The sequence below is a fragment of the Notolepis coatsorum genome, assembly GCF_963971535.1.
Source record: "Notolepis coatsorum genome assembly, chromosome: 12".
NCBI lineage: Eukaryota > Metazoa > Chordata > Actinopteri > Aulopiformes > Paralepididae > Notolepis > Notolepis coatsorum.
In genome coordinates this window covers 88,998,453-89,021,373 of record NC_140176.1, presented here as the reverse complement: position 1 = coordinate 89,021,373, position 22,921 = coordinate 88,998,453, and the positions used below count along the sequence as shown (strand labels likewise).

The following is a 22,921-nucleotide window of genomic DNA, read 5'->3' as shown; positions in this document are numbered from 1 at the left end:
AACAGGTCCACGGAGGACTCCATAGCCCATGTGCTGCACACAGCAGCATCACACCTGGACAAGAGGCAGGGGAACTATGTGAGAATGCTGTTAATCGACTACAGCTCAGCATTCAATACCATAGTCCCCTCCAAACTCATAGCCAAGCTCAGGGACCTGGGCTTGAACTATGACCTCTGCCAGTGGGTCTTGGACTTCCTGACGGGAAGACCCCAGGTGGTGAGAGCAAGCAACTGCACCTCCTCATCTATCACGGTCAAGATAGGGGCCCCCCAGGGCTGTGTTCTGAGTCCCCTCCTCTACTCGCTGTACACACACGACTGTGTGGCACAGTGGAACAACAACACAATCATCAAATTTGCTGACGACACAGTAGTTGTGGGCCCGATCTCTGCCAACGATGAGAGGGCCTACCTGGAAGAGGTAAAGAATCTGTCGCGGTGGTGTCAGGAGAACTGCCTCTCCCTGAACGTCAGCAAAACAAAAGAGATGATTGTGGACTTTAGGAGGTTGGGGGTCAGGGACTACAGCCCCCTCAGCATCGACGGGGCACCGGTTGAGAGAGTCCACATATCCGAGGACTTGACATGGACCACACACATTGACAGTGTTATCAAGAAGGCACGGCAACGCCTCTACTTCCTTAGGCACCTAAGGAAGTTCCAAGTGAGTCAGAAGATCCTTAAGAACTTCTACTCATGCACAATAGAGAGCATCCTGACTGGCAATATCACCTCCTGGTTTAGGTATAGCACCGCACAAGACCGTAGCAGACTACAGAGAGTGGCCCGTTCAGCCGAACGCACAATTGGAGGTGGGCTTCCCACTCTCCAAGACATTTACAACAAGTGCTGCATGGGTAAGGCTAAGAGAATAATCAAAGACTCCAGCCACCCAAACAACTGCCTCTTTGAACTGCTGCGGTCAGGCAAGCAATACCGGAGTCTCATGGCAAGCACATGAGACTCAGAAGAAGCTTCTATCCTCAGGCCATCAGGATGCTAAATGACAATAACACTATGTAACAAACCATCAAATACACTCACAGCACACACATCCACATACACACTCACTTTAAACAAACAACTCACTGCAGCACCCACTTTACCCACTTTAGACACTTAACACACTTTATATTTATTGGTAAAGAATTTGCACTACAACTCATACCTCATTACACCTTACTGTAAATTGTACCTAAATTGTACCTCATCCCATTTCTGCATTGTACTGTATATTGTATTGTAACTCAGTTACTTTTCTACTCTGCATTGTATATTGTATATATGTATATTGAACACTTTTGTCTACGTACTTGACTTCTATTTTATACTTATTATACTTATTTTATACTTATCTATTTTTATCTAGCACAATCTCTGGAGCAAAACAGAAAGAAGCATTTTATATAAAAGTATTCTGTACTTTTGTATGACAATAAAGAAACTTGAACTTGAAACATTTTAACCACTAGGCATAATATAAGAAACATCCGACAAATCTGTCTCGCTATTTTAGTACAACTTCTTTAGATATGAGAAATATATTTCAAAACAATTATAGTTTGTAATCTATTTAATAATCAAATCAACAAAATAGTGAACAAACCAATATAAAACATATATCATAATAACATATATCACATATCATATATAACATATATCATATAATAGCATATAAACATATATCGCCCAATGTACAGTTTCCTCCCCCTCAAATGTATATATTCTCTTTTAGAAACTCTGTAAATAAACAGTACTGTATATCGGTATGTCGTGTAGGTCATAAATGTTATGAATTGAAAATGGGGGACCCAGATGTAAACAAGACGAAAGTCTTTCTCTGGTCTGCATCCCCTTAACAATTGTGTGTATTGAGCTGTACTGTATTGTACCCATTCTGCAAACAGGCGTCACGCGATTGGCGCACATGTCACATGACCAGAAACGTCAGTGGCCAATCAGATCGCAGAACGCGAACGCGGAACTGGAAATGGGTTGGTAAAAGAATAGACGCGTCCGGTCTGCGTGTATATTTTCCCCAACGGAGTTTCACTCCTGCGTTCGGTTTGCGCGATCTGATTGGCCACTGACGTTTTTTTTAGCTCCAATCGCGTTACTCCTAACAATCGCGGCAGCAGGCTTAGGCTAACCCTAACCTTAACCCTAACCAACTAACCCTAACCCTAACCTTAACCCTAACCTTAACCAACTAACCCTAACCCTAACCATAACCTTAACCAACTAACCCCAACCCTAACCGTAACCCTAACCTTAACCAACTAACCCTAACCCTAACCTTAACCCTAACCTTAACCAACTAACCCTAACCTTAACCCTAACCGTAACCAACTTCGAAAGAGAGCGACTTCAAAAGAGTCGCCAAGCTTAACCAGTTTGTTAGGAGTAACGCGATTGGCGCTGATTGGCCTGGTCTACAAGATACACTATACGACTAAGGTACCCATGTACATGTCAAAATACTTCCCAAAGGTCAGTGAATAGCACGACCACAACACCAGAGGAAGCTCCACAAATCATGTTAAACCCAGATTCGGCTCAAACAAGGGACTAAACACGTTTCGCAATTATGCCACATCAATGTGGAACGCCCCTACCCAAAGCTGTAAAATAATGTGAATCCCTACCCACATTCAAAACCGCTCTTAAAGAGCACCTACGGGAGGCTGCAATTCGAAACTGGCCACCGTAAATGTCCAAACCCCCCACCCCCTCCTAATAGACAGTCTCCTCCCCACCGCATGTATATATTCTCTCCCCGCCGTATATGTATTTTTTTCTCCCACCCACCCACCCCCTCCAAATGTACAGTCTCCTCACCACCGGATGTATATTTCTCTCCCACCCACCCACCCCCTCCTAATGTACAGTCCCCTCCCCATCATATGTATATACTCTGTCAGGATCTATAGGTAACAGTACTGTATATTTGAATATCGTATATGTCACAAATGTATCAGTACTAAATACATATGTCCCTATGCCATAAATGTCATGTATGTTGAGTATGTCATAAATGTCAATATGAATTGAATGAATGAATGAATGAATGAATGAATGAATGAATGAATGAATGAATGAATGAATGAATGAATGAATGAAAACTTTATTTAACAGATTGCAGAATGGGTACAATACAGTACGGCTCAATACATACAATTGTTAAGGGGATGCAGACCTGAGAAAGACGTTTGTCTTGTTTCCATCAGGGTCCCCCATTTTCAATTCATATAGACATTTATGACATACACAACATACATGACATTTATGGCATAGGGACATATAGGTATTTAGTACTGATACATTTGTGACATAGGCGGTATTCAAATATACAGTACTGTTACCCCTAGATCCTGACAGAGTATATACATATGATGGGGAGGGGACTGTACATTAGAAGGGGGTGGGTGGCTGGGAGGGAAATATACATACGGCGGGGAGGGAATATATACATGCGGTGGGGAGGAGACTGTCTATTAGGAGGTGGTGGGGGTTTTGGGCATTTACGGTGGCCAGTTTCGAATTGCAGCCTCCCGTAGGTGCTCTTTAAGGGCGGTTTTGAATGTGGGCAGGGATTCACATTCCTTTACAGCTTTGGGTAGGGCGTTCCACATGAAAATGGGGGACCCTGATGTAAACAAGACAAACGTCTTTCTCTGGTCTGCATCCCCGGGCCTTAACAATTGTGTGTATTGAGCCGTACTGTATTGCACCCATCTGTTAAATAAAGTTTTCATTCAATCATTCATTCAGAGAAACGTCAGTGGCCAATCAGATCGCGCAAACCGAACGCGGAAGTGAAACTCTGTTGGGGAAAATATACAGGCAGAAGGGTGCGTCCGGTCTCTGACGAGTGACGACACAACTCCGTGGAAGGACCTCCGTGTCAGAATGCGGAAGTATTAGTCAGAGCAGAGCAGCGACATGTTTTGAGGAGGAGCGAGATCCATGACAGATATCTGTGTGGCACCACCCAACTGTTGTACTTATTCCTGCTGTGGATATATGGTGAGACACTCGCGTTATTATTATTACTACGTAGTTTAATAATACGGTTGTTTTTGTTTGCATTCTAGCCGTTATAATCTGGATTCATGGTGTCTTCTCCACACCATCTGTCAATATGTTTCATCATCTGTTATTGCTATGTGTTGCTCTGAGCAGGGAGCTGCACCTCATTACCTACTGGGCCGCCAGTAAGCTCCAAGTCAGCTCATAAGTACAGTCTACACGAGGAGCCGGTTAGTGTAACTGCTACTATAGATGCATACAGCACATTGTTGTATTTAAGTTGTGTCAAAGAGGATTGATTGATTGATTGAAAACTTTATTAACAGATTGCTGAATGGGTACAATACAGTACGGCTCAATACACACAATTGTTAAGGGGATGCAGACCAGAGAAAGACGTCCGTCTTGTTTACATCAGGGTCCCCCATTTTCAATTCATCATAACATATATGACATACAGATAGACAGTACTGCTACATCTATACATTTATGACATACCAGATTTGCAAATACAGTATTGTTTGTGATACAAGAATAGTACTCTAAAAAATAGAGTATATACATTTGACGTAGAAACTGTACATTGGACTGCATGTTGGGTCCAGCCAGGTACAGAGCTTCTACTTAGATCTAAATGTGCGTCATGTGAAGTTATTTAGAAACAAATTATCTTCTATCTAGAATGATAGTTGATTATTTGAGTGATTTCTCAGAAACGAGTATGTCCTACTTTGACATGCAAATACGTGTTTATTAATTGACTTCTGCCAGTCATTTACCAGTTTTTCTTTACATGAATTATTATTATTATTATTATTATTATTATTATTATTATTATTATTATTATTATTATTATTATTATTATTATTATTATTATTATTATATTATTATTATTATGATGAATTGAAAATGGGGGACCCTGATGTAAACAAGACGAAAGTCTTTCTCTGGTCTGCATCCCCTTAACAATTGTGTGTATTGAGCCGTACTGTGTATTGTACCCCATTCTGCAATCTGTTAATAACATTTTCAATCAATCAATCAATCAATGAAGGACCACACTGGAAGTAAGTTTGTCTTGTCACGTTTATGTTTTATATATATATTTATTTATTTATATTATAGGCTATATTTATTTGGTTGATTTGACAGGGACAGTGCACATTAATAAATATAGTGCTGTAAACACACCAGATAATAAGTTGGAGTATATTTTTCATTATGTATGTGTCATCTGTGAACGTACTACATTTACATTTACATTTAGTCATTTAGCTGACGCTTTTATCCAAAGCGACTTACAAGTTCTGTACGACAAGCCATCAGGAAGAGCACAACTCTATCAGCTGAGTAACAATGTTCATCAAAGTGTTGAGTGCTACAGTGTAGGTTAGTTTATTAGGACAAGTGCATGACAGTATGGTTAGTTAGGGTTAGATTTTTTTTTTAATTCAGATAATGGTTGAAGTGAGTCTTTAGTCGACGGCGAAAGATTGGACGTGTTTCGGCTGTCCTAACTGGGGTGGGTAGTTCATTCCACCATTGTGGGGCAAGGACTGAGAATAGGCGACTTCTCTTTGATGACCCTCCCGGAGCTGGAGGCAAATTGTGTGTTTTATATTTTTTATAAACAAACCCAAACAACTCTAACTTGAAGTGAAGTAGCCAGCAGAGCATGCGTATTACGTTTTGACATTTGCATTTCCAGTTAGATGAACTCATCACAGATCACATGGTATTTTACTCTTTGTGATGTGACTCAAACATAATTCAACAAATCACTCTACTTGCTTGTATTATTATTATTTATTCTTTTAGGTGGCCTATATTAATTATGAATACAGTGTATGCATAGTAGGTCTGATGATGGAACACTAATGTATCCAGTGTTTCTCATACATGTCATGCTGGTCAGTTTAAAGAGGGCACATGGTCCAGTGTTTCCAGTGTTTCTCATACATGGGTTTGGTTGTAGCAGCCCACCACAATATCAGACAGACCCACCACAAATGGATGTACTAGTAAAACAGATACATTAACACGTAGATAATGCCTCATCATCCATGTGCACTGTGCTTTTCACTGCTCAGCTGTGTCTACCTGCCCCAGCTTATCACCACCACAAATAAACCTGCTCAAGCTTACCACCACAGATAACATGATAACCTTTAGGTTATATATATATACTGTATACAGTATATAGTGGCGCTGCCTGTAACCCTATACCATTGTTTAGGGAAAGCCCTGCAAAGCCAGTGATGTGGGGTGGATATGGACCACAGGAGCCAGTAGCCTGTAGACCTCCAGTGATGTGTGGTGGATATGGACCACAGGAGCCAGTAGCCTGTAGAACTCCAGTGATGTGTGGTGGATATGGACCACAGGAGCCAGTAGCCTGTAGAACTCCAGTGATGTGTGGTGGATATGGACCACAGGCGGCAGTAGCCTGTAGAACTCCAGTGATGTGTGGTGGATATATGGACCACAGGAGCCAGTAGCCTGTAGAACTCCAGTGATGTGTGGTGGATATGGACCACAGGAGCCAGTAGCCTGTAGACCTCCAGTGATGTGTTGTGGATATGGACCACAGGAGCCAGTAGCCTGTAGACCTCCAGTGATGTGTGGTGGATATATGGACCACAGGAGCCAGTAGCCTGTAGACCTCCAGTGATGTGGGGTGGATATATGGACCACAGGAGCTAGTAGCCTGTAGACCTCCAGTGATGTGTGGTGGATATATGGACCACAGGAGCCAGTAGCCTGTAGACCTCCAGTGATGTGGGGTGGATATATGGACCACAGGAGCCAGTAGCCTGTAGACCTCCAGTGATGTGTGGTGGATATATGGACCACAGGAGCTAGTAGCCTGTAGACCTCCAGTGATGTGTGGTGGATATATGGACCACAGGAGCCAGTAGCCTGTAGACCTCCAGTGATGTGGGGTGGATATATGGACCACAGGAGCCAGTAGCCTGTAGACCTCCAGTGATGTGTGGTGGATATATGGACCACAGGCGGCAGTAGCCTGTAGACCTCCAGTGATGTGTGGTGGATATATGGACCACAGGAGCCAGTAGCCTGTAGAACTCTCACCTGCTGGCTTTGGGTTCTTTAATAGTCCAGATCCTTGTCACAGTAGGTGTACCATTTTATGTTTTTATTATTTGATAAAAGAGCACCATCCATATACGCTGACACTTTAATCATTGGAGCAGGCAGTCACATGCTTCAACAACAAGAGAAGGAGGGGTTTATTAGAGGGTTTTTATAGGGCTGGTACTGTATTAGGTGTTTTATAGGGCTGGTATTCTGTGTTTTTATAGGGTTGGTATTGGGTGTTTTTTACCGCTGGTATTGGGTGTTTTATAGGGCTTGTACTATGTGTTTTATAGAGCTGGTATTCAGTGTTTTATATACAGTAGCTGGGTATTGGCATTGATTCGATTCCAATTAGAAGGTCTGAATTAGATTTAATTTGATTAGATTAAATTCAATATTGATTCAGTTATGGCTGAAGGCGCTGGTTTGTTGTCATGCAATTTGGTAAATTGAGTTTCCGTAGTAGTAACTCGACGCAAGGCAAACTAGAGACATCTGCAGGACAGGAGGTAAACTAGAGACGTCTGCAGGACAGGAGGTAAACTAGAGACGTCTGCAGGACAGGAGGTAAACTACACGTCTGCAGGACAGGAGGTAAACTAGAGACGTCTGCAGGACAGGAGGTGAACTAGAGACGTCTGCAGGACAGGAGGTAAACTAGAGACGTCTGCAGGACAGGAGGTGAACTAGACGTCTGCAGGACAGGAGGTAAACTAGACGTCTGCAGGACAGGAGGTGAACTAGAGACACCTGCAGGACAGGAGGTAAACTAGAGACGTCTGCAGGACAGGAGGTAAACTAGAGACGTCTGCAGGACAGGAGGTAAACTAGACGTCTGCAGGACAGGAGGTAAACTAGAGACGTCTGCAGGACAGGAGGTGAACTAGACGTCTGCAGGACAGGAGGTAAACTAGACGTCTGCAGGACAGGAGGTGAACTAGAGACGTCTGCAGGACAGGAGGTGAACTAGAGACGTCTGCAGGACAGGAGGTGAACTAGAGACGTCTGCAGGACAGGAGGTGAACTAGAGACGTCTGCAGGACAGGAGGTGAACTAGAGACGTCTGCAGGACAGGAGGTGAACTAGAGACGTCTGCAGGACAGGAGGTGAACTAGAGACGTCTGCAGGACAGGAGGTGAACTAGAGACGTCTGCAGGACAGGAGGTGAACTAGAGACGTCTGCAGGACAGGAGGTGAACTAGAGACATCTGCAGGACAGGAGGTGAACTAGAGACGTCTGCAGGACAGGAGGTGAACTAGAGACGTCTGCAGGACAGGAGGTGAACTAGAGACGTCTGCAGGACAGGAGGTGAACTAGAGACACCTGCAGGACAGGAGGTGAACTAGAGACGTCTGCAGGACAGGAGGTGAACTAGAGACGTCTGCAGGACAGGAGGTGAACTAGAGACGTCTGCAGGACAGGAGGTGAACTAGAGACGTCTGCAGGACAGGAGGTAAACTAGAGACGTCTGCAGGACAGGAGGTAAACTAGACGTCTGCAGGACAGGAGGTAAACTAGAGACGTCTGCAGGACAGGAGGTAAACTAGACGTCTGCAGGACAGGAGGTGAACTAGAGACGTCTGCAGGACAGGAGGTAAACTAGACGTCTGCAGGACAGGAGGTAAACTAGAGACGTCTGCAGGACAGGAGGTAAACTAGACGTCTGCAGGACAGAAGGTAAACTAGACGTCTGCAGGACAGGAGGTAAACTAGACGTCTGCAGGACAGGAGGTAAACTAGACGTCTGCAGGACAGGAGGTAAACTAGACGTCTGCAGGACAGGAGGTAAACTAGACGTCTGCAGGACAGAAGGTAAACTAGAGACGTCTGCAGGACAGGAGGTGAACTAGAGACGTCTGCAGGACAGGAGGTGAACTAGAGACGTCTGCAGGACAGGAGGTGAACTAGAGACGTCTGCAGGACAGGAGGTGAACTAGAGACGTCTGCAGGACAGGAGGTAAACTAGACGTCTGCAGGACAGGAGGTAAACTAGACGTCTGCAGGACAGGAGGTAAACTAGACGTCTGCAGGACAGGAGGTAAACTAGAGACGTCTGCAGGACAGAAGGTAAACTAGAGACGTCTGCAGGACAGGAGGTGAACTAGAGACGTCTGCAGGACAGGAGGTAAACTAGAGACGTCTGCAGGACAGGAGGTAAACTAGACGTCTGCAGGACAGCAGGTAAACTAGACGTCTGCAGGACAGCAGGTAAACTAGACGTCTGCAGGACAGGAGGTAAACTAGAGACGTCTGCAGGACAGGAGGTGAACTAGACGTCTGCAGGACAGAAGGTGAACTAGAGACGTCTGCAGGACAGGAGGTAAACTAGACGTCTGCAGGACAGGAGGTAAACTAGAGACGTCTGCAGGACAGAAGGTAAACTAGAGACGTCTGCAGGACAGGAGGTGAACTAGAGACGTCTGCAGGACAGGAGGTAAACTAGAGACGTCTGCAGGACAGGAGGTAAACTAGACGTCTGCAGGACAGCAGGTAAACTAGACGTCTGCAGGACAGCAGGTAAACTAGACGTCTGCAGGACAGGAGGTGAACTAGAGACGTCTGCAGGACAGGAGGTGAACTAGAGACGTCTGCAGGACAGGAGGTGAACTAGAGACGTCTGCAGGACAGGAGGTGAACTAGAGACGTCTGCAGGACAGGAGACAAACTAGACGTCTGCAGGACAGAAGGTAAACTAGACGTCTGCAGCAGCGTTTCCGTTAGCCGGTAATTACCGGTTTTTGACCGGCAAAATATGTTGAAGTCCGAATATTTAAATATCTCCGGTCATAATGTCCGGTGAAAATAATTTCTCTAAGCACAATTTTATTATTTGAATTGTATTAAAATAGGCTCAAATTAAATAGCCTATGCGATGAACAAAACAATCATTACATGTTGCTTCACGCTGATAAAGCGCGGATGGCGCCGCTCGGATGTGAATCTTTTTTTCTTTCTTTTTTTGAGCCTGTCTGTCTGCCCACCACAGAGACCGCTGATGCCGTGGTGAAAGAAAACAGAAACAGAAATGTCGAGCGTTCAGGCCCGAGTGGAAAGTTTAATTCTCCTGGCTGAGGTGCGACATTATATCCACATTTTCCAGTTCACTGATCCAGCCAGGGTTACCAGTGACACAGTTCATTCTGGAACCTCAGATCCCCGCTGATCATGAGGTTCTACAGTATCGCGTTGGATCCATACACGTATCGATTTTTTCGAATGGTGATCAGGAATTGGAATATACCAGTTGGATACCATCTGATGTCAGGTAAGGACTCTATGTTATCAGTGTTAGGATAATCAGAGTAAGTTTGATGAAGTTATAAGCTGTTTTGTGAAATGTCTTCTTGTTTCGGTTTCACTAAAAGTCCGAGAGGAAATCAACAGGGCGATTATCCGCGCGCGGCCGTAATGTGCTTGCGTGCACGTATAATATTGATCATCTAGCGTTTATTTGAAAACGATTCATAAAAAGGCCGACGAATATCAACGTTGTGGAATATTCCACTAAAAGACTATTTTCATAGAATGCTCCAGAAAGAGCTGTTTTTTATCTGAAAACGGGGGCTTTTCTAACTGCTCTGAAACGGCAACGACGCGATAAACAGCCTTGACAGCACCGACTGGAAAATAGTCTTTGATAATGCGATGGGCAGATTAGACACATAGCCATAATTTAAAACATAGATTAGGCGATATTAACGTTAACATTGGCGCCGATGGTGGCATTCAGCCGGTAAAAAGGAAAACCAGGCTGACCGGCATTTCTCGAATATGTCCGGGGATAGAAATCTTGCAGGACATCCAGACCGGCACGAATATGTTCTAACGGAAACGCTGGTCTGCAGGACAGGAGGTGAACTAGACGTCTGCAGGACAGAAGGTAAACTAGACGTCTGCAGGACAGGAGGTGAACTAGACGTCTGCAGGACAGAAGGTAAACTAGAGACGTCTGCAGGACAGGAGGTAAACTAGACGTCTGCAGGACAGGAGGTAAACTAGACGTCTGCAGGACAGGAGGTGAACTAGACGTCTGCAGGACAGAAGGTAAACTAGACGTCTGCAGGACAGGAGGTAAACTAGAGACGTCTGCAGGACAGAAGGTAAACTAGAGACGTCTGCAGGACAGGAGGTGAACTAGAGACGTCTGCAGGACAGGAGGTAAACTAGAGACGTCTGCAGGACAGGAGGTAAACTAGAGACGTCTGCAGGACAGGAGGTGAACTAGACGTCTGCAGGACAGAAGGTAAACTAGACGTCTGCAGGACAGGAGGTGAACTAGAGACGTCTGCAGGACAGGAGGTGAACTAGAGACGTCTGCAGGACAGGAGGTGAACTAGAGACGTCTGCAGGACAGGAGGTGAACTAGACGTCTGCAGGACAGGAGGTGAACTAGAGACGTCTGCAGGACAGGAGGTAAACTAGAGACGTCTGCAGGACAGGAGGTGAACTAGAGACGTCTGCAGGACAGCAGGTAAACTAGAGACGTCTGCAGGACAGGAGGTGAACTAGAGACGTCTGCAGGACAGGAGGTGAACTAGAGACGTCTGCAGGACAGGAGGTGAACTAGAGACGTCTGCAGGACAGGAGGTGAACTAGAGACGTCTGCAGGACAGGAGGTAAACTAGAGACGTCTGCAGGACAGGAGGCACTCTATAAATAAAGTGTAGCGAAAATTTTCACATCCACTGAAAAAGGCATAGATGAAGAATATTTGATTGGATTCAAGTAAAACGATTGAATATCGATTTTCTTTCTTTTTGGTTTCCATTCCACCATCACCATATACAGATTACTCTGAACCCCACTGCCAGTGCCTATACACTACTAGGCTCTGTTGCCCATAGTGTCTGCCCGTACAAACTCTGAACTCTGTTGACTATACTCAATCTACTGCCTTCACGTCTACAACTGCATTGCACTGTAATCATAACTACCTACCTCATCCTATAGTCTACCCATATATTTCTGTTTACATACCTGTATGATAGCCAGTGTTTCCCTTACCATTGCCTTGGCGGGGCGGCCCGCCCCGCTAACGGGACCCCCCGCGCCCCCTGAAAAAATTATAATAAAAAACAATTTATAAAAGAAAAAATATTATAATTTTTTAATTTTTAATTTTTATTAAAGTTGGCTTTAATCACAGTAACATTGGCGAGCTAGCTAAATTATACATACATTGGTTTTCATATAAATCAATCAATTCACTAAGACTTTAAAACGGTGGTGCGGCACGGTCTACGCTACGGAGACGCAGAAAAAACCTACCAAATCCATTCCGAGAAAATCCTGTGGGAAACACTGATAGCCATGTACAATAATACTATAACACTGTATATAGTCTACAGTATAGTATCTATCTTTATCTACAACTGTTCTGTATATATCCATTTCATACCTGTATCACTGTACAGTAGGGGTGTAACAGTACACAAGCCATGGTTCGGTATGAGTTTGGTACAACAGGAAAAAAAGATTCATAATTAAATAGAATAATTTTTTTGTGTTATACTTAGTTCCACCTAGGCTTTCCGTGGTAGTCAGTGATACCGTGTCATTCAGTGTTCAAGCATCCACTGAGTAAGTGAATTGCCTACCGCCCCCACCAGCGTAAGCTTTTTTTAAGTTTAAGTTTCACTTCTAGAGTAGATTTAACTTCATGCGAAGCAGAGAAAGAAGACTCTAAGAGAAGAGATAACGTGTTGCACAACAATGGCAGAGGATTTATCAATATTTTGGATTTAAACACAGCAGCTCGACTGGAGAGGAGCTCATCATTCATCATCTAAATGTGGCAATACAAGCTTAATATTCAACGTTAAAGATCAAAGTAAGCCAGTGTAAAGTAAAGTAAGTATATTGAGCATAAATTTGTAAAATGTGCAACCCTAGTTTCACCTAGTGTCGTGTGAGACGTATTCGTCGTGTGGCTGGATGTACCGAACCGTGACGTCCGTACTGTGAAGTCGCGGGACGAATGCGCGTACTGTTACACCCCTACTGTACAGCATAATTATACTGTACTTGTTGTTATATATAAACATGGAACAAAAAGTTCAGAAATTTGTGTTTGGTATATTATTTCTCTGTTGTAAGTAACGATGCTTCTTGGCAATACATTTTATACCGTTGGAAAGCCTGTTTATTTCCCTTTTTTAAATGGTGCCCCATTTGTTAGGAACATGCATTTGTGGGATGAGCTACACAGCTGAGTATGTGGGTTGTGCCCATGAAAAATGTGTCAAATCTTATTCAAACAGCTTATTCTGCAGTTGCTATTGACTCTTGTTTGGCTGATTGGATGATTGAAGTCTATCAGTAACAAGGAAGAAACCAGACATATTGGCAATTTTACAATTCATTCATTTAACAAACAGTCAGGAGCCTCAGTAGCGTGTGGAAGAGCCACACACAGCCACAACAGCCTATACTGTATATATGTTTATATATATATATCTCACACTTAATTACTTGTACATTGTATATTGTTAATGCACTTTACTGTTACATTTGCACTCTGGTTAGATGTCAATCTTCTTTTGGTTGTACTGTACTTGTGCTGTATGATGACAACACACTTGAATCTAATCTAATCCCCTGTGTTGCCGTGTCCTCCTCAGTGTCGTAGGACATGAGTGTTTGCGATGGAGGAGGGCCACTGTGGGGACGTGGACTATCTGATCCAAGACGAGGACACGCTCATCGAGGGCATCAGTAACCAGGTCCTGTTTGTGGTGGTGCTCAGCATCACTTTCCTGGGAGGCCTGCTGACCCTGCTCTGCAGGTAATAATATCTACAACTAACTCTAGACTCAATTTCATCGGCGACCCAAAAAATTTCATGCGTGTTGTGTTCCTGTGTGGGAGCCCCACCACTTCTGCCGTTCCCCCTGCAGCACACGCTGCCCAAATCTGAGTCGTAAATAATATTCAACACATTTTGATTATTCCCAATTGGCTCGCGAGCAGATCCTTAAATAAGACTTCAGATTGAATCTGTCAACACCTTGGAAGATAATGAAGCGGATGATGGCTTCCGACCGGCCTGAACCACCCCGGAGAGTGTCGGAAGGGGAGGATCGGGCCTAGAAGCATCCAGATCCTTTACTTATACTCATCAAACATGGGTTATTGTAACAGTTTTAACCTTTCACTACCAAATGGTTAACCCTTTCACTGCGACAATACAGAAGCCACTGTCACACGACAAATGGTTAACCCATTCACTACCACACTACAGAAGGTTAACCTTTTCACTACCACACTACAGACGGTTAAGGTTAACCTTCTGTAGTGTGGTAGTGAAAGTTTAACCGTCTGTAGTGTGGTAGTGAAAGGTTAACCTTCTGTAGTGTGGTAGTGAAAGGTTAACCTTCTGTAGTGTGGTAGTGAAAGGTTAACCTTCTGTAGTGTGGTAGTGAAAGGGTTAACCTGCTGTAGTGTGGTAGTGAACGGTTAACCTTCTGTAGTGTGGTAGTGAAAGGTTAACCTTCTGTAGTGTGGTAGTGAAATGTTTAACCTTCTGTAGTGTGGTAGTGAAAGGTTAACCTTCTGTAGTGTGGTAGTGAAAGGTTAACCTTCTGTAGTGTGGTAGTGAAAGTGTTAACCTTCTGTAGTGTGATAGTGAAAGGTTAACCTTCTGTAGTGTGGTAGTGAAAGTTTAACCGTCTGTAGTGTGGTAGTGAAAGGTTAACCTTCTGTAGTGTGGTAGTGAAAGTTTAACCGTCTGTAGTGTGGTAGTGAAAGGTTAACCGTCTGTAGTGTGGTAGTGAAAGGTTAACCTTTTGTAGTGTGGTAGTGAAAGGTTAACCTTCTGTAGTGTGGTAGTGAAAGGTTAACCGTCTGTATTGTGGTAGTGAAAGGTTAACCGTCTGTAGTGTGGTAGTGAAAGGTTAACCTTCTGTAGTGGTAGTAAAAAGGTTAACCGTCTGTAGTGTGGTAGTGAAAGGTTAACCTTCTGTAGTGTGGTAGTGAAAGGTTAACCTTCTGTAGTGTGGTAGTGAAAGGTTAACCTGTAGTGTGGTAGTGAAAGGTTAACCTTCTGTAGTGTGGTAGTGAAAGGTTAACCTTCTGTAGTGTGGTAGTGAAAGGTTAACCGTCTGTAGTGTGGTAGTGAAAGGTTAACCTTCTGTAGTGTGGTAGTGAAAGGTTAACCTTCTGTAGTGTGGTAGTGAAAGGTTAACCTTCTGTAGTGTGGTAGTGAAAGGTTAGCCTTCTGTAGTGTGGTAGTGAAAGGTTAACCTTCTGTAGTGTGGCAGTGAAAGGTTAACCTTCTGTAGTGTGGTAGTGAAAGGTTAACCGTCTGTAGTGTGGTAGTGAAAGGGTTAACCTTCTGTATTTGGTAGTGAAAGGTTAACCTTCTGTAGTGTGGTAGTGAAAGGTTAACCTTCTGTAGTGTGGTAGTGAAAGGTTAACCTTCTGTAGTGTGGTAGTGAAAGGTTAACCGTCTGTAGTGTGGTAGTGAAAGGTTAACCTTCTGTAGTGTGGTAGTGAAAGGTTAACCGGCGTCTGTAGTGTGGTAGTGAAAGGTTAACCTTCTGTAGTTGGTAGTGAAAGGTTAACCTTCTGTAGTGTGGTAGTGAAAGGCTAACCTTCTGTAGTGTGGTAGTGAAAGGGTTAACCTTCTGTAGTGTGGTAGTGAAAGGGTTAACCTTCTGTAGTGTGGTAGTGAAAGGTTAACCGTCTGTAGTGAAAGGTTAACCTTCTGTAGTGTGGTAGTGAAAGGGTTAACAAGTTTCAAGTTTCTTTAATAGTTGTCATACAGAAGTACAGAATACTTTCATACAAAATGCTTCTTACTGTTACGCTCCAGAGATTGTGCTAGACAAGATAGTATCAAATAACATAGTATAGCATGTAATTTAGAAGAAGAAAATGAGGTCACAGTGTTCGGTATAGACATATGTACAATGTTCGATGCAGAATAGACGTAACTGAGTTACCATATAATATACAATACTATGCAGTGTACTAATGTACAGTACTATATAGTGCAAAGCAGAAATGGGATGAGGTACAATTTAGGTACAATTTACAGTAAGGTGTACGAGTTGTAGTGCAATCCTTCATCAATAAATATAAAGTGTGGGGAGTGGGTGCTACAGTGTGTTTGTTTAAAGTGGGTGTGTGCTATAAAGTGTGTGGAGTGGGTGCTACAGTGTGTTTGTTTAAAGTGAGTGTGTGCGTGTGGATGTGTGTGCTATGTGCGTTTGGTGGTTGTTGTTGTGTAGTGTTCATTGTTCGTTTAGCAGCCTGATGGCCTGGGGATAGAAGCTTCTTCTGAGTCTTTCTGTGCTCGCCTTGAGACTCCGGTATCGCTTGCCTGACCGCAGCAGTTCAAAGAGGCAGTTGTTCGGGTGACTGGAGTCTTTAATGATTCTCTTAGCCTTGCCCTTGCAACGCTTGTTGTAAATGTTCTGGAGGGTGGGGAGCCCCCCTCCAATTGTGCGTTCGGCTGAACGTGTCACTCTTTGTAGTCTGCTTCGGTCTTGTGCAGTGCTATTCCCAAACCAGGAGGTGATGTTGCCAGTCAAGATGCTCTCTATTGTACATGAGTAGAAGTTCTTAAGGATCTTCTGACTGACTTGGAACTTCCTTAGGCGCCTGAGGAAGTAGAGGCGTTGTCGTGCCTTCTTCACAACACTGTCAATGTGTGTGGTCCATGTCAAGTCCTTCTGTAGTGTGGTAGTGAAAGGTTAACCGTCTGTAGTGAAAGGTTAACCTTCTGTAGTGTGGTAGTGAAATGGTTAACCTTCTGTAGTGTGGTAGTGAAAGGTTAACCGTCTGTAGTGAAAGGTTAACCTTCTGTAGTGTGGTAGTGAAATGGTTAACCTTCTGTAGTGTGGTAGTGAAATGGTTAACCTTCTGTAGTGTGGTAGTGAAAGGTTAACCTTCTGTAGTGTGGCAGTGAAAGGTTAACCTTCTGTAGTGTGGTAGTGAAAGGTTAACCGTCTGTAGTGTGGTAGTGAAAGGGTTAACCTTCTGTAGTTGGTAGTGAAAGGTTAACCTTCTGTAGTGTGGTAGTGAAAGGTTAACCTTCTGTAGTGTGGTAGTGAAAGGTTAACCTTCTGTAGTGTGGTAGTGAAAGGTTAACCGTCTGTAGTGTGGTAGTGAAAGGTTAACCTTCTGTAGTGTGGTAGTGAAAGGTTAACCTTCTGTAGTGTGGTAGTGAAAGGTTAACCTTCTGTAGTGTGGCAGTGAAAGGTTAACCTTCTGTAGTTGGTAGTGAAAGGTTAACCTTCTGTAGTGTGGTAGTGAAAGGTCAACCTTCTGTAGTTGGTAGTGAAAGGTTAACCTTCTATAGTGTGTTAGTGAAAGGTTAACCTTCTGTAGTTGGTAGTGAAAGGTTAACCTTCTGTAGTTGGTAGTGAAAGGTTAACCTTCTGTAGTGTGGTAGTGAAAGGCTAACCTTCTGTAGTGTGGTAGTGAAAGGGTTAACCTTCTGTAGTGTGGTAGTTAAAGGTTAACCTTCTGTAGTGTGGTAGTGAATGGATTAACGCATCTTATTTGTGGCTAGTCCTCTCTTGATACTGCCGTGGGTCCATTACTACAAATAAATACTGAATGTGTGCAGACAGTTAAACCCCGTTCTTTTTGCTCCCATCTAGAGAAGAACAGCTGAACATCCACCCCGACAACCAGGAGCATGTCAGAGCCGTGCGGCAGCAGCTGCAGTCCGAGCAGGTAGGAAACCCCCCAAACCACACGGTGCTACAGCGCCACCTGCAGGTAGAAACCCCAACCCACACGGTGCTACAGCGCCACCTGCAGGTAGAAACCCCAACCCACACGGTGCTACAGCGCCACCTGCAGGTAGAAACCCCAACCCACACAGTGCTACAGCGCCACCTGCAGGTAGAAACCCCAACCCACACAGTGCTACAGGCCACCTGCCGTGTGTGCACAGCCACCCCTCTGCCCCCAGGTGCACAGCTCTGCGTGTTCAGGCGTGTTTAAGAAGTGTGTGTGTGTTCAGGAGTGTTTAAGAGGTGTGTGTGTTCAGGAGTGTTTAAGAGGTGTGTGTGTGTGTGTTCAGGAGTGTTTAAGAGGTGTGTGTGTTCAGGAGTGTGTGTGTTTAGGAGTGTTTAAGAGGTGTGTGTGGCCCACGACACACAAACAATTTTTTTTCTTTTTTAAGAAAAAAGTATTTGAAAAAAAATAAAAAATTTAAATGTTTACACATGCAAAAAAATCTATAAGTGACAGTGACACCGCTTATCGATTTCATGCAGTTATCGGTAAATTGATAAGTGGTCTCAGCCTTAAGGCCTCTACATGCTACAGCAACTTCAAAGCAACTGCACCACAACATCGACAAAGCAACGGTGTTGTAGACACTCTGCCTTTATGCTTCTGCAACATCGACGCGCAAAGTTAGTTTAACTAAAGTTAGTTTAGGTTCGTGTTAACGTTAGATAATGTACAAAATAAACGTATTTCCGGTGCTTTTAGACGTCGCTCTTTTATTTTGAAATCCCCAGACTGGAAGTGTTATAGTGTCTGTTGCTAGCAGCTTAACTTCTGTCACCCGTTTCTGTGCTTTTCGAGCTAACGTTACCGTAACGTCATTAGTTTCCAATGGAGAGGAGAGAAAGACCTCGGCAGCTCAAACTACCTGTTGGAATAAATTAATTGATTGATGTTTAACTTGTCCCTGTGTGTGTCCAGTCATTTCGACTAGCAAACGTTGTATTTAACGTTACCTCAGGATACCATTGTATTTAGTTGGTTAGCTATGTAGCTAATGTGGATAGCATTTTGTATAGCATCAATGCTAGCTGGCTGGCTACAGCTTTATTTACTAAATTATGGAGGCTTTTTAATCGTCAAGGTAAGAGAGGATTTGTGATGATCAACTGAAGGCGTATGCTATGGAACAATATGTGCTTGGGTTTTCAGAAAAAGGCCAGCTATGACGCTAATTATTTAGCTAATATTGATAGCATAGCTTGCTGGCTACAACAATGGCGGATGGTATTCCTCGCTGCAGGACCAATATTATTCTATGACAGCCCCGTCCCCATTCACTACCAACCAATCACTGCTACGCAATATCAACGCAACGGCTGTTTAGGTTAGATTTGGGGGACATGTACGCAACGTCCTCGCAACACAGTCTACAAGACTAGAGCTGCCGCGGTATTGCTGTTTTCCTTACCGCACAAATTTGCAAAATATTTCCTACCGCTGTGGTATTACCGCACGCACACAAAAAATAAAAAATAAAAACGTTTGAATGCATTTTTTTTTAGTAGTAGTCTACTCTTTATAGCATATAGCCTGCCTCTAGTCTAAATGTCTATCTTTAGAGGATGACTTTGCAGCATGAATATTGTTTGGGATTCGGCAAGCACGCATTAGTTATTGAAAGTGAAACACGGATTCGAAGTTTACCCTCTGGTCGTGCGCAGTTCACTCGGTGTCGCGGGCAGAGCTGGTTACCCCCCCCGACCCTTTCTTATTATTATTACTATAAAGTTACTACTTTATAATAAAGGCATTCGTTTTGTGGCATTAACATTATATAGTTATACGTTCAATAACATCACTGAGCGTATTTACCGGACGATAGCAAGGCAAGCAATACTCTATTCATATCTCAGTTCCTTTCTTTGCTCAGAGCGTGCTGAGTTGTCCCATTCTGCGGTCTGTTAATAAAGTTTTCAATCAGACAAGTGTATAGAACGAAGGGCTTTTATTATAACATTCGTTGCAGACAGTAAAATCATTATGTCTCGTTTAGTACTCCTGAAGAGGATGGTAGTCCACTCCGGCGGAGAGTTAAAGCTAACGTTATTAGCCGTGTTGTGATGATCTGACATTCAGGACGTAAAAAACGTGTGACGCGTCTCTCTTCTGACCAATCAGTGGTCTGCAATGTTTCACGTGACTTTTCTGGTACCCAATAGGGTCGCTTGGAACCTCGATAGAGAAGTAGGGTATATCTGCAGAGCCGCAAGCCCAACGAGAGGAGGATAATTTATTATTATTATTATAAAAAACAGCGGTGACGCGGTATTCAGCCTACTCTGCGGTGGCCGTGATGTAACAGCGATACCGCGGTAATGCGGTAATCGCGGCAGCTCTATACAAGACCCTCTAAAACAACCGCGTTGAAATCGTGCCGATGTTGTGTTGCAGTTGCTTTGAAGTTGCTGTAGCATGTAGAGGCCTTTAGTGTTCAGGCGTTCCACCCCTTTGTTTCAGTTTGATGTTGAGTAACGTGGTTTTATTGTTTTATTTAGGAGAGCGCTGAGGCAGAACCCAGGCAGCAGTTCTACACGGACATGTCCTGTCCTGTCTGTCTCCAACAGGCTGTCCTCCCTGTGGAGACCAACTGTGGACACCTCTTCTGTGGTGAGACCCTGGACATAGGGTAGATAGTATGGGTGTAACGAAATGCATCGATCCTAATGTGACGATTCAACTGCATCGATTTGAAAATGTTAGAATTTATTAGAATCGATTATAATCTAAATTTCTTTTTAAATGTTTTACTAATTGTTTTTGGTGTATTGTTTTTATTGACCAATTGACCATTGAATTGTCCATTCATGCTGAGTGAATCAGTTCCCCCAGCCACATTCGTGTATAAATTTTTTTTTGGGGAATTAACTGATAGAAAATTAATCGAATCGAATCGAATCGTGGTCAAATGAAGAGATTTCATGATGCATTGAATCGTTGCCTGAAGAATCGTAATCGAATCTAATCATTGTGAGGTTGAATCGTTACACCCCTAGTAGATAGACATAGATGGCTAGATACAGTAGATTGAACGATTGATTAACTATGTGTGTTCCATGACTAATAATCATGTAACACACATAACACTGCACTTGTATTTCATGTCCACACTCTAAAATGTTATTGAATTTTAAGCATTCATGTAAGTCTTAAGACATACAAATTAATATAATATATACGGTATTGTCTTCTTCTCATCCTCCTTCTTCAGGGTCCTGTATAATAGCCTATTGGAGGTTTGGTACGTGGCTAGGTGCCATCGACTGTCCCATCTGTAGACAAACGGTACGATTTATAAACGTCCTGCAGCGCTATGATATAAGAGTCATCATCATCCATTAGTCCTACAGCGCTGTGCTCCAAGAGTATCCATCATCCATTAGTCCTGCAGCACTAATTCTTCTTCTCCCCCTCCTTCTTCTTCTTCTCATCCTCCTTGACCAGGTGACGTTGTTGTTCCCCCTGTTCCATGAGCATGCTGGTCCTCAGCGCGTGCAGGACGGGGAGGCGGAGCCGCTGTTCATCCTCCGGGACATCGGCGACTACAACCGCCGGTTCTCGGGAGAACCCAGATCTGTGAGTCCTGTAACTCTAACCCAGATCTGTGAGTCCTGTAACTCTAACCCAGATCTGTGAGTCCTGTAACTCTAACCCAGATCTGTGAGTCCTGAGCCGCACATGTCATATAATAATGAACACAAGTGACTGTATCACCGGTGTATCTAACTCATCCCTCTCTCCTCCTCATCCCCTGCTATTCTTCCACTGCCCCCTCCTCACCTCCTCTCCTCTGCCCCATCTACTATCTCTCCCATTCCCCACCTGACCTCCTCCTCCTCTCCCTCTGCTCCTATCCCCTTCTCCCTCCTCTCCTCCCCCCCATCCCTCTTTCCCCTCCCCTCCCTCCCTCCTGCCCCCCCCCCCCCCCCCCCCCCCAGCTGATGGAAAGACTGCGGGATGTGCCCACTCTTCTCCGCCACCTCTCCAGGGAGATGTTCTCCGTGGGGGGGCTGTTCTGGATGTTCAGGATCCGCATCCTCCTGTGTCTGGTGGGCGCCCTCACCTACCTGGCCTCGCCGCTGGACTTCGTGCCCGAGGCGCTCTTCGGCCTGATCGGTTTCCTGGATGACTTCTTCGTCATCCTCCTCCTCTTCGTCTACATCTCCATCATGTACCGCGAGGTGGTGACGCAGAGGCTCAACGGATGAGCGTCGCGGGGCGGGCGGCCGGTTCGTTTTTGTTTTTCCGGCTCCGTACCCCGCGGTGTGGCCGTTACCCCCGGGATTGCGACTTGCCAGCGGCTTAGTGGCGGGAGGGGCCTGGGGGGGAGGCGGTGGGAGGGGCCTGGGGTGAGGCGGTGGGAGGGGCTTAGGGGTGTGGGGGGGGGGCACATAATTGACGAGTGACGAATCATCTCGATTTGACGACCCGGCGAATGAATGTTAGACTGATGGGACAGTTGGTTAATTGGGTACACACTGGGGTCACACGGGCGACAGCTCAGCGTCCAGAGGGCAGTGACTCTTCTTCCAGGGGCACATCGCTGATTAGCCTCCAACAAAAAGAATTCCAATGGAAAGAATCTGCAGAAATTCACTGAATTTCAGATAAAGCGCATGGGATTCTAAAAACGAAACTACAAAATAACCTGTTAGAATTAAAGGTGTCCACTAGTTGATGGAATTGGTGCTATAGCGCTCTGTAGGGAGAAAAGGGAAACCCACCGGAAATCTTGCGTGGAGGCATGGAAAAACATGCCCCTGTGCTATGAATTGATTGGTCCATCTGTAAACATGCCTGTTCTTTGATTGGTCTATACAATTGGGCCTGCTCTTTGATTGGTCTATACAGTTGAGCCTGTGCTTTGATTGGTCTCTATACGATTGGGCCTGTTCTTTGATTGGTCTATACGATTGGGCCTGTTTTTTGATTGGTCTATACGATTGGGCCTGTTCTTTGATTGGTCTCTATACGATTGGGCCTGTTCTTTGATTGGTCTATACGATTGGGCCTGTTCTTCGATTGGTCTATACGATTGGGCCTG

The 22,921-nt window shown here is 44.3% G+C and overlaps 1 protein-coding gene across 2 annotated transcripts; it reads left to right on the top strand.

The window, feature by feature from the left end:
* The first annotated feature begins 3,913 nt into the window (after positions 1–3,913).
* Positions 3,914–22,183, top strand: rnf170 (ring finger protein 170). 2 transcript variants are annotated; one of them, XM_084326756.1, is made up of 8 exons: positions 3,936–4,028; positions 4,185–4,261; positions 13,752–13,915; positions 17,739–17,814; positions 20,376–20,487; positions 21,089–21,162; positions 21,322–21,453; positions 21,816–22,183. In XM_084326756.1, exons 3-8 carry the CDS (start codon positions 13,776–13,778, stop codon positions 22,083–22,085), a joined length of 804 nt encoding a protein of 267 aa, XP_084182882.1. In that variant the 5' UTR covers positions 3,936–4,028; positions 4,185–4,261; positions 13,752–13,775; the 3' UTR covers positions 22,086–22,183. The 2 variants fall into 2 exon arrangements, with proteins under 2 accessions (XP_084182883.1, XP_084182882.1); XM_084326757.1 differs by lacking the exon at positions 4,185–4,261 and having other exon boundaries at positions 3,914–4,028.
* The last annotated feature ends 738 nt before the right edge of the window (positions 22,184–22,921 follow it).